General features: G+C 38.4%; 1 protein-coding gene across 1 annotated transcript in view; it reads right to left on the reverse strand.

Annotated features, from left to right (window-relative positions):
• Window positions 1-1,447: 1,447 nt before the first annotated feature.
• dctn1b (dynactin 1b) overlaps window positions 1,448-16,185 on the reverse strand; it is a 35,672-nt gene continuing 20,934 nt past the window's right edge. The window contains exons 8-33 of the mRNA XM_081351639.1: window positions 14,762-14,791; window positions 13,157-13,177; window positions 12,897-13,070; window positions 12,576-12,773; window positions 12,272-12,476; window positions 11,716-11,794; window positions 11,465-11,624; window positions 10,476-10,580; window positions 10,180-10,371; window positions 9,974-10,087; window positions 9,574-9,726; window positions 8,608-8,768; window positions 8,254-8,422; window positions 7,646-7,714; window positions 7,358-7,570; window positions 7,104-7,265; window positions 6,147-6,278; window positions 5,941-6,066; window positions 5,703-5,845; window positions 5,391-5,560; window positions 5,286-5,297; window positions 3,963-4,075; window positions 3,674-3,860; window positions 3,520-3,593; window positions 3,353-3,442; window positions 1,448-3,270 (exon numbers count right to left, since the gene is read on the reverse strand). Of these exons, the coding sequence (XP_081207765.1) occupies window positions 3,133-3,270; window positions 3,353-3,442; window positions 3,520-3,593; window positions 3,674-3,860; window positions 3,963-4,075; window positions 5,286-5,297; window positions 5,391-5,560; window positions 5,703-5,845; window positions 5,941-6,066; window positions 6,147-6,278; window positions 7,104-7,265; window positions 7,358-7,570; window positions 7,646-7,714; window positions 8,254-8,422; window positions 8,608-8,768; window positions 9,574-9,726; window positions 9,974-10,087; window positions 10,180-10,371; window positions 10,476-10,580; window positions 11,465-11,624; window positions 11,716-11,794; window positions 12,272-12,476; window positions 12,576-12,773; window positions 12,897-13,070; window positions 13,157-13,177; window positions 14,762-14,791 (3,390 nt within the window). The 3' untranslated portion in view covers window positions 1,448-3,132. The remainder of the gene's footprint in view (window positions 3,271-3,352; window positions 3,443-3,519; window positions 3,594-3,673; window positions 3,861-3,962; window positions 4,076-5,285; window positions 5,298-5,390; window positions 5,561-5,702; window positions 5,846-5,940; window positions 6,067-6,146; window positions 6,279-7,103; window positions 7,266-7,357; window positions 7,571-7,645; window positions 7,715-8,253; window positions 8,423-8,607; window positions 8,769-9,573; window positions 9,727-9,973; window positions 10,088-10,179; window positions 10,372-10,475; window positions 10,581-11,464; window positions 11,625-11,715; window positions 11,795-12,271; window positions 12,477-12,575; window positions 12,774-12,896; window positions 13,071-13,156; window positions 13,178-14,761; window positions 14,792-16,185) is intronic.

The following is a 16,185-nucleotide window of genomic DNA, read 5'->3' on the forward strand; positions in this document are numbered from 1 at the left end:
TGACAACCCTTTAAACTAAGCTGTAAAAATTTAACAATATAAAATGAACAATTAGTAAGATTTTTTGATTATCAATTTTTCGCACATTATTCTCAGAGCATAGTCAACATACCAGATACTGTTTCCACAGTGTCTGTATTCACCATCTCCATACTCTCCTGTGTGTTCGTCCTCGCACAGCAGGGAAAGGCCTTCAAAATGTCACCAATTCCATTTGTAAGAAGGATTGAGAGGAATGGGTCCACAAGTGGGCCAAGATAGAGAAGAAGATCGGCTACAAGTCCCAAGTAGTAAACATAGGAGCTTAGAGACAATGCCTTGAGCAGTGTATTTAGGACAAAGGGGAGGTAAAGCATACTATAATTAATCAAGATGGCCACCTGCATACCCAGAATCTTTTTTCTGTCAGTCACAGGTGCTAGCCGTTTTGTACACCATATGACTCTGAAAGAATCCAGAAAGAAAAACACTAGGAGTGGTAGTGGGATAAGAAGTGCTATGGAAAACAAGACGAAATATCCTTGGTAAGCCAGGAAGAGTATTGCAAACGGAGCTGCCCACACAGCCAATGAGATCATGCTCGACTGCTTGATCTTCATGCAGAAGGCATTATATTGTGGACAGGTTACCAACAGATATCGCTCCTGAGCAACGCAGACCATGAACACGATGTTGGAAATAATGCCAAAGTAGAATATCAGGGAGGATATATCCATACTCGGCATACTGGTATTCTTGGTGTCCTCCGCAGACGCCTTCGGCCGCCCAAGGATGTTGAAGATGTCGGATGCGAGCAGGCTGATGAGGTAGACAGGAGCAGCCTTACCATTTTTTGCCTGCATGCCCATGAGGTAGATAGAGACGCCGATTCCTGGAAGCCCAACAGCAAATGTGATCCATCTAATGATCTCTTGGATCTGGTCTACTCTGCTGGTGCCATTGCTGTGAGGAGCCGTGTTATTACCGTCCAATATTGTGGTGGTATCCATATGTTGCAAAATCACACTGGTAGTTTGTAGTTCAATCGTGATTAATATATCCCATCTGATGCCATGTTAAGAAGAACGTATTCTTCAGTTCCAGCAAGTGATGCAGAGTTGTGTGTTGCTCTTTACTGTAGTAAACAGACCCGTTTTTGTAAGAGCAAGAGGACACATTTTTCCAACAGTTTTAGCTATCACCCTTTTTATGGTTCTTATGCAAACTGTTTTTTTTTTATAAGCTCTTTCATTGCTGGTTAGTCAATGCAAATACTGGATGTCCCATGTATTCACATTAGTTTTATCTATGCAAGCTCTGATGTGTCAGGAGGGGCATCCGGCATAAAACCTGTGCCAAATCCAATGTGTGTGTGGATAATTCTGATGAAGCGAACCCTTCAAATGAACAGGACTAATGCTATACTAATGAGGCAATCATTTTATTAAAAGATAAAGCCAAACAATATGCAATTAATGGCATAATAATTTATTTAAATTAATTCACAAGATGCCAACACATTCAACAATACTGTAAGCAACAGTATGCCTTTTGTACAGTTAATAGGTTAATAAATTAATAGTAACAAAGCAAACCATTGCTAACTTAAGACCACTTGAATACTGACAAGCTCTTGGAGCAAATATACAACAGTTAATAAATATTGTGGTCTAACATTGTCCCACAGCTTCATTCACCTGATGTTTTTATCTCGTCCCTTGCTTGGCACTAAATCTGATCATTCACTTAAAAGAACAATTGTATTTTCTTTACAGAAGCACATTGGCATGGCACATTCAGGCATCACAGTCGAGCACACAGAGCTGTTAAATATTTGACTTATTTATTTGAAAAGCATACTCTCTTTCCTGTCTTTCTGACACCTGGATAACTATTTTGAGTATTAAGAGGGCTGTGCCAGGCGATCACTGCATCTGATGTGTTTTAAAGAGAAAAATGTACCAGTTCTAAGTTGCATTAGCACAGTTATGCTGAATAAATAGAGCCCTAAAATTGGGAATTTGTCCATCTTTGGCCTCCCGATTCAGAATGTATCAAATGATTAAAATCAAATGTCTGATACTCACCTTTATATCTGAAACACCTAATTATTAAAGGTAGGGTAGGCAATTTCACAGCGGCTAGCAATAGCAAGCTAGCTTTGAAAGCATTAGATCCCACCCTCCCTTCAGAGCGTCTCCAAAGCCACGAAAATGTAAGCAGTGCTTGCTTCAGGTAGTTGCCAGAGCGTTGCTATAAGGTTTTCATTGATTTTTAATGCGTTGCGATGCAATTGCTAGGTGGTTGGTTGCCAGGGTATTTGGTGGTTGTTTACTGGTCGAATCACATGGCTCTGGTCTCTACCCCTATTTTATTGGATTTTTCCCCGTTTTATCGTCAGTCCGTTGAAAATCATAAGTCTAATCACTTGGAAAGCACCACTAATTAAACACATACATGGTTGAAATTGAAATCCTGTTAGCTAAATACTAAACATGGGTCATTGGAAATCCAAATCAGGAAAGGGTTCATGCGGAGGTCATGCTGAATCATCTATTTCATGCCTTGTTAATAAAACATCCTCAGCATGTCTCATGTTTCAAATCTGGTTTGTGGCCATAAATACATTCTCCATAATCCCAGCTAACAAAAAATATATTCTAAGAACATTTTGCTAACGTTCCCATTAAGTTATGAAAGCGCTATTTCTGATCATTCCCTGAATGTTCAAAACTTCCTGAATGTTTCCACTTTATAATTTTGCAAACATTATTCAAACGTAACTAAAAATGAAATGTTCTCTGAATGTTCTGAAACAAGAATAACATTTACAAACATTATACAAATGTCCAAATAAAACGTTTCAGAAAAAAAAAAAAATTCCATGAACAATGTATGAATAACGTTTTTGTGCTAACATTTTGAGAACATTATTAAACTTTGAACATTCTATTAATGTTACTGGAAGAACGCTTGTTAATAACTTTGAGAGAACGTTAGACAAACATCAAACTAAAACGTTTCAGACAAAAACATTAGCCAAAGTTCTGAGAATGTTCCCTGTTAGCTGGGATATCTGTTGTTTCAAATTTTGGGGTTTTGGAGATGGATTTTGAATAAGTTTAGTTTTTTGTAAAGAGGCGACGGGTCATTTTAATTCTGGAGAAGGCGATGAACTCTCTGTAACTGTGTCTGTGAAAGCACCAAACGATGCACCTGTTCCTGTCCTTGGGCGCAAGGCATCATCACACGGCCGACTAACACAGCATCTCCTTTCTTCTCCTCTTTTGCCTGAAAGCGGAAAGAGAAAGAATGAGAGATTTAAACAGACCCAAACGATGTGGATCAATGTCGTTTTATGCATCTGTCTTACCTTCACAAAGGAAGTGCAGGGAAAAGTGGCAAAATCGGACGAGACTTGAGCACCAGGCCTATGAGTCACTACATGTTCAGCAACCTCATCCTTTAAAGAAATAGGTTGCTTAAGTAAATATGAGACATATAAATGATGTCTATGGTTTTTAAGCATTTTTGTTTTACCTTAAGCCTATCGAGGGTGTCACTGAGCGACTGCAGTCTTGCAGTTTGCTCTAGGAGCTGCGCACTGGGACTCACTGTTAACCAAAACACATATGCGCTTGAACAATTCATGTAAAAACAACAGAAATCTGTGTTAAGTCAAATTATGACAGACCTGGACATTTCCCTGTGATGTCCACCACTTTCACATTGGCACTCATCTGGAGCAGAGTGTCCAATAGTTGGTCTGTTTTTCGGTAGAGGGCACTAGACAACACCTCCGGCCTGCAGCCCTCTCTCCAGCCCAGCTTTGGCACGTTCAGAGGAGTGAGAGACGCCAGCTGAGCACGCATCTTTTCTGCCTGCAGTCCACACACACACATACACACGCACAAAAACAAAAGTGAGACTAAATCCTTGATGCCTGCATTGGGGAAATGTGCTTGTGGGGAAGTAGGAGAGACCTTCAGTCTGTTGTTCTCGTTCTTCAAGTGCTTTATGCTGAGTCGCTGAGCTTCAATCTGCTGAGTCAGCAGTGGAGAATCCATCACTTGCACTCCTGAAGCTGCACACACACCTATTGAATTACATTAAAGGGTTAGTTCACCCAAAAAATGATACTTCTGTCATCATTTACTCACCCTTATTTTGTTCCAAACCTGAATGAGTTTCTTTCTTCTGTTGAACACAAAAGAAGATATTCTGAAGAATGTTGGTAACAAGACAGTTGACAGTAGCCATCGACTTCCATAGTAGGAAAAATACTATGGCTACCGTCAACTGTCTTGTTACCAACATTCATCAAAATATCTTCTTTTGTGTTCAACAGAACAAAGAAACTCATCAACTTGAGGGTGTGTAAATAATGACAGAATTTTCATTTTTGGATGAACTATCACTTTAACAAAGACAGAGACAACTGATATATTTCTCTAAAATATAAAATTCATGCAAGGACTCATTACATTGTGAAAATGAAAAAGTGAAAGTAAAGACATTTATAATGTTACAAAAGATTATATTTCAAATAAATGCTGTTCCTTTGAACTTTCTGTTCATCAAAGCATCATGAAAAAATGTATCACGCAAAAATATTAAGCAGCACAACTGTTTTCAACACTAATAAAGAGAAGAAATGCTTCTTGAGCACCAAAATCAGCACAATAGAATGATTTCAGAAGGATCATTTTAAAATATATTCTAAAATAATAAATAGTAATTACCAGTTTCTTACCAGTGTTTATTAAACTATTATAATAAAACAGTGGCATCTCAAAGGGAGGATCTTCTAAGGTGGATTCTATAAAATCCATTCAGGATTTTCTTAATAGTCCACTAAATGGAGATCATAATAATTGAGATTTCAAATATTATAATTCAAATATTAAATAGGCTTACAAAGCATATATGTAAGTGATAATGCACATTATAAAAAAAAAAAAAAAAAAGCTATAAGGAAGGAAACTAAACTTTTGTGTGGGAAATCAGTCAATCAAACAGTTTAGCATTTTTAAAATTATTTGAGCAGAATGTCACGATTGACCAATCAGAATCAAGCATTCTGTGCAATAAAGGACAGTGATCAAGAGACATGCATCTAAGTAAGCCTAAATTACAGCACATGCAAATTATGAATGGGAAGCATGATTAAATATTTGTAAAGCACAAACTAAATATTATATCTAGTAACATAAGCAAAGATGACTTGCATGCACACATGCAGTGCACAGAGAGACCATGACTGGAGAACTGGAGATATTTAAATGTCACACTGACAACAAATTTACCTTTTTGTTCTTCTACAAGGAATATAAACAATGAAAGACATGTTAGACAGTTTAAAATTAAGACTTAAGAAAGACATTTGAACTAGTTTGATTCCCTTATCTTACCAGCAGTGATGCCACAATTCACAATGGAGGCGATGCCAGAAGCTTGACTTCCTCTCAGGCCTTCAATGGTCATCTTTGATTGGCTGTTGATTCTCTGCTTAAGCTCTGCTTTATCAGCCTCTAGTTGGTCTATGTCAGCCTGGAGAGCATCCATGGTCTCCTCAAACTCCCTACGGATTATAATACCCATATGAATTGCCTTTTTTACAGTATAGTATCCCTATCACTATCCTGGGCCATTAAGACCCACATTAGGAGTTAGGGTGACAAGCTGCAGCCTAAATATGTGCGAGAAACCCCATCATCTCTTACTTCTCTTTCTTTTTCAGGAGTGAATGCGTCTCATCTAGGATCGTCTGAATCTTTTCCACTCGCTCATCCGCATCTTTAGACGAACTGTCCAGCTTTTTCTCCAGCAAACTGAGACGCACACTGGCCTCACTCAGTTCCTCTCCCTATGAACGTCACCAGTTTTCACTCAGCATTTTCACATTTTAATATTTTGTTATCTTGTGTAAATAATAGTATGTCTGAGTGTGAGTGTTTCTACCTTTATTTTAAGGGATTTCTTAAGCTCTTTAATGACAGTTTCTCTGTCCTCAAGTTTAAGACCGAGTCCTTCAGCATCAGTGATTTCTGCCCTTAGCGCCGCTCCTCGGACTTCAACAGGAGATATCTATACAATAGATACACAACAAACATTCATAGCCATTGTTATACAGGCAGATGACACACTAAAAGAGGGCCCAGACTCACTCCATTCTGTGGTCTGTCAGAGTCATATTCTCCCTCCTGCATAGCGGTAGCCATCTTGTTCATGGTTGCTATGACAACACTGCATGACTGCCGCAGACATTCTTGGGCGTTTATGCCCTGTGACCCATAGATCTGAAAAAAAGATCCAAAGAGATTAAATTACATCCCCACATTGTCATTTATATTATATTATATTTGGTGCTGTCAAATCGATTAATAGCATCTGACATAAAAGTTTGTAAATATATATATATATATATATATATATATATATATATATACTCTGTGTGTGTGTGTATGTATTTACAAACTTTTATGTTAGATGTGACTAGTAATATATTAAATAATTAGTGCTGTCAACTCGATTAATCGTGATTGCGAGTAATCGCATCTAGCATAAAGTATTAAGCATATATATATATATATATTTATATATATTTTTTTTTATTATTATATTTAATAAATTAATACTTTTATTCAGCAAGTATGCATTAAATTGATGAAATGTCACATGAAAGACATTTATGTTTTGAAAGATTTCAAAGAATCCTGAAAAAAAAGTATCAGTTTCTTCAAAAATATTAAGCAGCAACTGTTGTCAACATTAATAATAATAAGAAATGTTTCTTGAGCAGCAAGTCAGCATATGAGAATGATTTACGAAGGATTGAGTGACACTGAAGACTGGAGTAATTAATTACTACTGAAAATTCAGCTTTACATCTTAAGAATAAATTAGATTTTAAAATATTTATTCGAAACAGCTATTCTAAATCGTAATAATATTTCACAACATTGCTGTTTGTATTGTATTATTGACCAAATAAATGCAGCCTTGGTGAGCATAAGAGACTTCTTAAAAAAATCTTACTGACCCCAGTAGTGTATGTAACTATTACTTTTATTTCGATGTTGTGGTGACCCAGCCATGTTTTCACAGGATTCACCCAAACATACCTGTTCAGCTGCTTTAAAGGCCATGTCTTCCAGTTTGAGGGCTGGAAGTCCCTCATGTTCGCTGAGAGGGGCGATGAGCTGAGCGGCTGCTGCTGCCACTTCCTGGAGCACAGCATTCACCCAGGCCAGCTGCCTTCTGCTCTCTGCCAGGGTCTCACACACCTACACACACACACATAAACCCCATCAATGGAGGGCTGAGATATCCAAGATATGTCTAGAATTTAACATATCGGGTACATGAATAACAGCACCTGTGGCCCGAAGCTGAGGGCAGCTGGGATGCCCGGTGCATCTGTGCCTGGCATACGACGGCGGATCTTCTTGCAGAACTGTCGTATGTCACTACAGGAAGTGTCCAGATCCTTCAGCAGCACACAAAACCCTTCCTCGTCCTGTCCCGTTTGTATGAAGGCCCTCAGACGCCCCACCTCCACTGCCATACAGTCCAGAGCACTCTGGGTAAACTACAGACACATGAAAATGTGTTATAGATGTGTGCAACAGACCCGCCGACGTGTGTGTCTAAGTGATGTTCTTACTTTGATGTGGTCCGCTAGCTGCACAGTACAGTCCTCACACTGTTCAGCGAGATGAATACTGTAAAGGTGCTGCAATAAAAAGAAATGTCAATAGATAATTAGACTGTTGCCTTTGGCTTGCTCAGTTGGGGATACTTAATTTGATTAATCGATTCAACAGTGCTATTGATCTGCATTACCAAACGTGGATGTTTTACACCAGAAACATACACTGATGTACTATTTTATTTAATACTGTGAAGCTGCTTTGATATAATCTGTATTGTGAAAAGCGCTATATAAATAAAGTTGACTTGACTTGACTTGCACTTTCAGAAGAAAACACCAGGCGAACAATAGCAGTGTCTTAGGTAAGTTTAGGCTTCAGGTTTAGGTTTGTAAATGTGGCATTGGAGATGCTTTGCTGCTATTATGATACACTTCAGTTGGGAATGAGAATCAACACATGACATAACAGTTTGGGGTCAGAAACATACTGTATATATATACATATACACACACACATAATCACACAAACAAACACACACACACAAATATATATATATATATATATATAAATACGTGTATGTGTTACTCACGTGTTAAAAAATGACATTATGCTATGATACCTGATAGTATTTAATAGCTTTGGTTAGAGGTTCCACATTGACAGTTTCATCCAGCAGGTCTTTGTACAAGAGGTCTATGAGGAAATCCAGGGAACGCTCATGGACGCTCATCTCCGAGTACAGAGAACCCACACGCTTGTACACGTCCACACTGCACTGACTCAGAGCACTGCATGAGAGAGATAGAGGGAGACATTTTAAAAAACAACAAGCCTTGTTTTGAGGTGTTCTACCCTAACTTCCTGCTTCAACAGGAAATAATGGCACCGTAAAACATAATAGCACTTATTGACATATTTCATGTGGTTTTGAGGATGTTAACGCTTCAGAAAGTGCAAGTTCAGGTAGACCTACTGTTCATATTTGTGCAGTGCTGCCTGTAGCAGTGTGAGAGAATAGATGAGTCCAGCAGCAAAGCTCAGCCGCTCCCCGACGGCTCCTCTCATCCCGGCCCTCTGAGAGCACGTCTCAGTCAACTCAAACTTCTCCTGAGCCTGCTTACTGATCAGCTCTGCCTGCAACATATACACACAAACACATTCAACCAAAACTCGCAAAAAGGAATCTTGGATGGGAACTGTGGCTTAGTGGTTAGTGCACATGCTGAAAACAAGTTAAGCCATATTTTTCCAGTTAAAAAAAAAAAAAAAAAGTGTAAATACGAAAATAAATAAACAATAAATAAATAAAAACAATAAGATTAAAATAAAATTAAATAAAACAAACAAACTAATACAAAATGATTAAAATACAGTAAGTAAATGAGTAATACATAAATTGTATTACATAAATATATTTTTTAAATCATTTAATAAATAACAGTACAGTACTATAATGAGTACCAAAAAATGTAACAATGTAACTACAAATAATATTTTATACATTTATAATAATTATTTTTCACAGTATAAATTTAGTTTTTATGCAAGAAACTATATATATATATATGTCTTTTGAATTTTAGGATGGGGTTCCTCACACAAAGGTGATCATATTTGGGAGTCAATGGCATCTAAAAGTCTGAAAAGGCCTGGGTTAAGCCTTGGTATTAACATTTGAGTCACTCGCCCATAAATGTGAAAACAGGGAAAATTATATACATGTTTTGACAGCAGAATGGTGTAGTTATGACATATACCAGCTGGGGCTAGGCTAACCAGCCAAACCATTGACCCTTACTCCCCTCTACTAATTGCCAACAGCAATGCAATAACATGTTATGAAAATAGTAAAAGCTATTGATATGACACACATTAGTCATTTGCAAATGCTGTGTACACTCCCTGGAATGTAAAACACACATATATTCAGAACATTCACCTTGCAGATGAGTCGTGGGATGAGCAGTAGAGCCAGGATGCAGTCATGGTCTCCTCCGTGTTTCAGGAAGGATTCAGGCATGAAGGAAATCAACAGTGACACCTGTCTGTTAGCCTGAGTGACCTCCATTTTACGCAGCTCCATTTCTATGGTCTAGAATTACAAATAGAAATACATTTTCATATGAGAGACGCATGGCTCATTTTTGAGTTTGACACAATCTGCAGTTCAGTGAAGAAATTAATCATCTGATTACCGGTATTCAGTTCATAATTCAAACCAATGACTTCTGTGTTCAACTCAGTCTGATTCACCAATCAGTTTGACTAATTCATTAATTTGTGAATTGGATTCTGAATAGCAGTGTTAGAATGACTGTTTATGTGTTCTCTGCATTGACCTTGGCATAGGCTTTGGTTTCAGCAAATTTAATCTTGAAATCGAAGATCTCCGCAGGCTGTTGCTGCTGCTCAGCGTTGGCTTCCTGTTGGCTCATCAGCTCCCTGTTTACCTCCTGCTCCACACACACACACACAAATTATGTGATATACATTAAGGTGGGTATTTTAATCAGCATTAATGTGGTGTGGTTTGTATGTTGAGAACCTGTAGGTGTGCAGTGAGCTCTCTGTATTTCTGGATGGTCTGCTGGTAGTCTGCCACTGTTTCTTGTGCCGCTTCCACGCGCTTCTCCGCCTCCCTGACGCTGGCACCACCCAGATCCAACTGCTCTCTCAACTCCAGCTCCGTCTCTCTGGCGTTCTCCTGCAGCTCGTCATTCATCTCATTTATGGCTTCCTACATCAGCACATACACACAAATACTGCTTAACATACTCAACTGAACCACATACACATCACATCCTCAATATACTGTACATCACACTCTCTTCGATCACTCACCAGATCTGCGACAGTTTCTTTGAGCTCCCGTACTTTCTCCTCCAGGTCCAGATTACGCTCCGTCAACATCTCCACCATCTCCTCTGCCCCGAGAGCAGCATCCACCTGACACACACGAGCACATACATATAGTGACCATTACCATATACCCACAATAAGGAAAAGCACCAAAAATCTACCATGGTATAATGCTGACAATAACTTTACATCATTTGTTATATTAAATATAAATATATATTATATTTCAATTATAATTTAATAATAATCATTTTCCTTTGAACATGCAATGGAAAAAAAACATGTACCATAGTATTCTTTGAAATGTCTCGAAGTACCATATGATATATTACCACATTTTATTGGATATGGTACCATGGTACATAAATATGATATTCATTCAGTACCACGGTACATAAAGTTGATATTTGGACATGATTTTTGGCAAAACAATATAGTTATGTAAATTAGCATCATTTTTGGACATGTACCATAGTGTTTGAAGTAAGAGCTGTGTGTGTAAACCTCACTCCTCTAGGCTCAAGAGGCATGCCTGCAACCACAGCATTTAGCATCCTTGTTAGCGTGGCCGCCTCTCACGCCGGAGACCACAGTTCGAATCCCACTCGAAGGCGGTCAAATAAGACTTTAGGTTTAATTTGGTGCCGTGACCCAGATGGGAGTGAGGTTTAGGGGAGTGAGTGTAATACAGGCCAGTAAGAGCAGTGCGTGTAAACCTCAATCCCCTGGTCTCAAGAGGCGTGCTAGCACAACAGTTCGAATCCCACTCAGAGTAGGACCGGTTAAACTTGGAGTACCTTATGGTATTGCCATGCATTTTTGGAAAGGGTACCTTGGTATATGAATATGATATTAATTTAGTACCATACATATAGCAAAGTTGAGTGTCCAAGGTTACAAAAGTTTTGAAGAACACACAGAGATATAAAAAGCTGTCACTACATCATAGTTTTATTACTGGCACAACTCACTTGCTCTTTGAGCTCATCAATAGTTTTCTCAGCCATCTTCATTTCCTCCTGTTGTTTTTCTTTCTGGCATCTAAGTGTATCCAGCTCAAAATTTTTCTTCTCCATTTGTTTCTGTTGCTTTCCATACTCTTGTTTCTCTGATGCTGACAAGTCACGCATCCTAATGCACAGAGCAATTGATATTATAATCTTCACAGAGCAACATCAAATCAAACAACATCATTGAACAATGGGACTGAACACAGACTCACCTCACCAAAGCCTCCTTCAGTCGAGCGTTCTGCTCCTCTAACTGCTTTACATGGTAACTAGACGCTGCTCCATCCGAACCTGAATTTTCATAGATTAATATGTGTGGTGATTTACTTTTTTATTTTAGCAAGGGTTCATTAAATTGATCAATACAAACAGTACAGACATTTATTATTTACAAGATTTCAATTCCAAATAGATGTTGTTCTTTTGAAATTTCTATTCATCAAAGAATTCAAAAAAATAAATAAAAACTCAAATATGAAACCATATGTATAAAAATATGAAACCGCACCATTTTGTTTTCAAAACGGTTTCTTAAAGCACCAAATCAGCATACTAGAAGGATTTCTTAAGGATCATGTGACACTGAAGACTGGAGTAATGATGCTGAAAATTCAGCTTTGGATCACAGGAATAAATTGCACTTTAAAATATATTGAGATGATAAACCATTCTTTTAAATTGTAATAATATTTCACAATATAACTGTTTTTACTGTATTTTAAATCAAATAAATGCAGCCTTGGTGAGCATAAGAGAACGTATTTGTACCTTTTTCCTCAATCTCATGTTTGAGAATCTCCAAGTCCATGGTCAGCTCATCCACTCTCTCTTTTAGAGCGTCAGCCTCCAGTTGCAGTGATTCGGCCCGTTCTTCAGCCATTTCCTTATCCAGGGTGGCCATCTCAATGGCATCTGCTGTATCTGCCATCTCTTCCATGTAGTGCTCTTTAGCTTCAAGAGCTTCCTTAGCTTCCTACATTAATATGAGTTAGCTTCATTATCCACACAATGACACTTATCACGATATACAGTATTCTGGACTATTAATGTGTAGTAAAAATATAGTCGATACCTTCTTGGCCTCTTTGAGTTGTTTTTGCAATTCGTTTTGTTGTTCCTGCATCTTACTCTTCCACTCCTGCAGCTGCTCCAGCTGAATCTTGTGCTTCTCAAGCTCCTTCAGCTTTATCTTGTCCTCCATCCTCTTCATCTTCAGTGTCTCCAACTTCTCCTCCAGATCCTTCACCTGGGCACGCAGTGACTCCTCTTCCTGCAAGCACATTGCAAATGATGCAAAAGTGAATACATGGCAAGTTGGCAACACACTGGAAAATAACAAAACAAACAGTGGTTAATTTGTGTTTGTAACCATGTGTGACTAAAAGCATCTGACCTTGCTGGGGCCCGGGAAGGGAGGAGCACCAGGAGAGGGCAGTTTTCCCACAGGTGAAGGTATAACTGGAGCAGCCAGTGGTGTTTGGGCAGGTGTGCTGGGTTCACTGCTGCTCATCTCTCCAGCAGACGCTGATCCAGAGCCCACCTTCACACCCACTCCAGCCCGCGTTTGCTGAAAGAGAGACGCAGAGATCACTGACGCTCAACTTCTAACAATAACTCTCAAATTATGCATGTGACCTGCAGGACTGAGCTCACCTTGGGCCTTCTGGCCGTGGTCTGAGGAGAGGACAAACGAACACAGATTTATAACCACCACGGGTTAGTAGAAAGATGAAGAAAGGAGAATCAAAGAAAAAATAGGAGAAAACACACATATAGTAAAGATTAGTAAGGCACATGCATTAAACAAGAACTCCAAAAGTGTCTGTGTGAGCCTCAGTAACCTTCACACGTTTATCTCATCACATGTTGACAAGCTCTGCTGTCTGTCTCGTGTCCCTAACATCAAAAATACTCTTTTAGCACATAAAGAGTCAAACACTAACCCACTCTATGAAGCTGTCTGTCTGCCCACAAAGCAGAGTGCCTGGCACCAACTGGGTCAAACAAGTACACTCGTTTACATACAAGCATGCACACACACAGATGGTCAGCACATGTTTGTATTGTTATACAGATCATCTGATAGTTACAACTCAGACAAACCTGTTGTACATACACATAATAGTGAAATATTCTAAATCTATATGCCAGTTACAAAAGCTTACACTACCGTACAAATATTTGGGGTCATTAAGATGTTTAAATGTTTTTAAAAGAAGTCTCTTATGCTCACCAAGGCTGCATTTATTTGATCAAAAACAAAGTGAAAATATTAATATTATGAAGTATTATTAAAAATACCTGTTTACTATTTTTAATATATTTTAAAAATGTAATTTATTCATGGCAAAGCTGAATTTTCAGCATCCTTACTCACTGTCACATGATCCTTCAGAAATGATTCTAATATGCTGATTTGATGCTGAAGAAACATTTCTTTTTATTATCAGTTGTGCTGATAATATTTTTGTGGAAACTGATACTTTTTTTAGGATTCTTTGATTAATAAAAAGATCTATTTGAAATAGAAATCATTTGTAAAATTATAAATGTCGGCTGTCAAATTTGATCAATTCAATGCATCCTTGAAAAAAGTATTAATTTCTTTAAAAAAAAAAACTTACTGACCCCAAACTGATCCCTAAACTGTAATGTATAAACAGTTGCCCCAAACATCACACTTAAGATTATAATCACACTTATGAAAAACAATTTTTTACTTGCCATTTCTTTGTAATTGTTTGTGAAATTTACTAGAAATTTCTGAGTTAGAAAAAAAATCTACACCAATTTGTTTTGAGCATAACTTCTCTATAAAATAAAAATCACTTAAAGATGAAAATCATTTCAACTATGAATATGATCCACTAACCAGAATAATTTATATACAATATATATTATTTATACTGAAACCAGAACAAACTTCTTTTTAGGAAGTTTTACCACGTTTTGTTATTTTGTTTTAAAATGCAAAAACATTCATACATTTTCAAGTTAAACACTTCTAGTGTCCACTGTATATCATCAGATCTTTTTAGTTATGCTTGTCTATTAAGAGAACAAAATGTACTAATCAAACAAATGAATTAAAATGAACTTTTTAGCAATGAATACAATGCTGAGAATAAGAACCTGTGCTAACATGCCAACCATCAGAGAAAAACAAAAGGAAAATTGTCTCCAGAATCACAAACACCCTAGTAAGGCAATAAACCACTGAGAGTTTTGCATGCCACAGAAGTAGTAAACAATCTGTACCTTACGAGTCGTAGGTGCCTGTCTCATCATATTGGTGATTGAAGAGAAAAAAGACACAAACAGGTGCACACACACACACACACACCAGGTGCAGAAAAAGAGCAGGAAAAAGGATTGAGTCACATTAGCAGCAGATTGAGATGAGAGCCGGCCAAGCCCACAGCAAAGCCACAAACACTCATACAGCAGTTGGCAAGTGCTAGACACACAAACACACACACACACAGCGACGGTGTTGCAGGTTGTCTCTGCTGCAGCTGAAATGACTCTCCTCTCTTGTACTGCAGCAATTTTAATCCTTTTTCTCCAACAAGAACAGAACCGAGCCCTTTTCTAAGCACTAAGCACTGATTATAATGCTGTCCTTGAGGTTCTGCTAAACAGTAGCCGTCTCTCTCTGTCTGCATCCATCTCTCGCTCTCCTGCTCTTTCCACTCATAAGCTCTCAGTGCCGCTCTGCTGTGCCAACGGCTGCTTAGCAAGTACATTACATCACTACACATACACCCCTCCCTCCAGACAGACAGAGAGAGAGAGAGAGACAGCCTGTAACAAAAGGGGAAAGAGGGAGAAAGGAAGGGACTGATGGGAGTCTAGCCTGTATCCTAGCAACACTCCATTAGTATCTCTATGGGCTCTTCAGGCCAGTGTAGCGGCAGGAACATGTCTGAGTATAAGTGCAGGCAGACCATGTTTTACTCTACCTGTTTTACCAACTAATGGTTTAAATTGAAGATATATCTACACAAGTTCAACAATTACGCACACCCAAAAACACAGTCTAATTCTAATTAAGTAACACTCTACAATAAGGTTCTATTTGTTTACTACAGGTACCTAGCCACCAATTAGTTAACTACAGGTACCCAGCCTTCATTAGTTAACTACAGGTATCCATTAGTGAACTACAGGTACCTAGCCACCCATTAGTTAACTACAGGTACCCAGCCTCCATTAGTTAAATACAGGTACCCATTAGTTAACTACAGGTACCCATACACCCATTAGTTAACAACAGGTACCTAGCCATCCACTAGTTAACTACTACAGGTGCCCATTAGTTAACTACAGGTACCCAGCCACCCATTAGTTAATTACAGGTACACATTAGTTAACTACAGGTACCCATCCATCCATTAGTTAACTACAGGTACCTAGTCATCCATTAGTTAACTACAGGTACCTAGCCACCCGTTAGTTAACTACTACAGGTACCCATTAGTTAACTACGGGTACCCAACCACCCATTAGTTAACTACAGGTACCCATCCATCCATTAGTTAACTACAGGTACCTAGTCATCCATTAGTTAACTACGGGTACCCAACCACCCATTAGTTAACTACTACAGGTACCCATAAGTTAACTACAGGTACCCAACCACCCATTAGTTAACTACAGGTACCCAGCCACCCATTAGTTAA

This window comes from Scardinius erythrophthalmus (assembly GCF_964197995.2).
Source record: "Scardinius erythrophthalmus genome assembly, chromosome: 21".
In the NCBI taxonomy this organism is placed as follows: Eukaryota; Metazoa; Chordata; class Actinopteri; order Cypriniformes; family Leuciscidae; genus Scardinius; species Scardinius erythrophthalmus.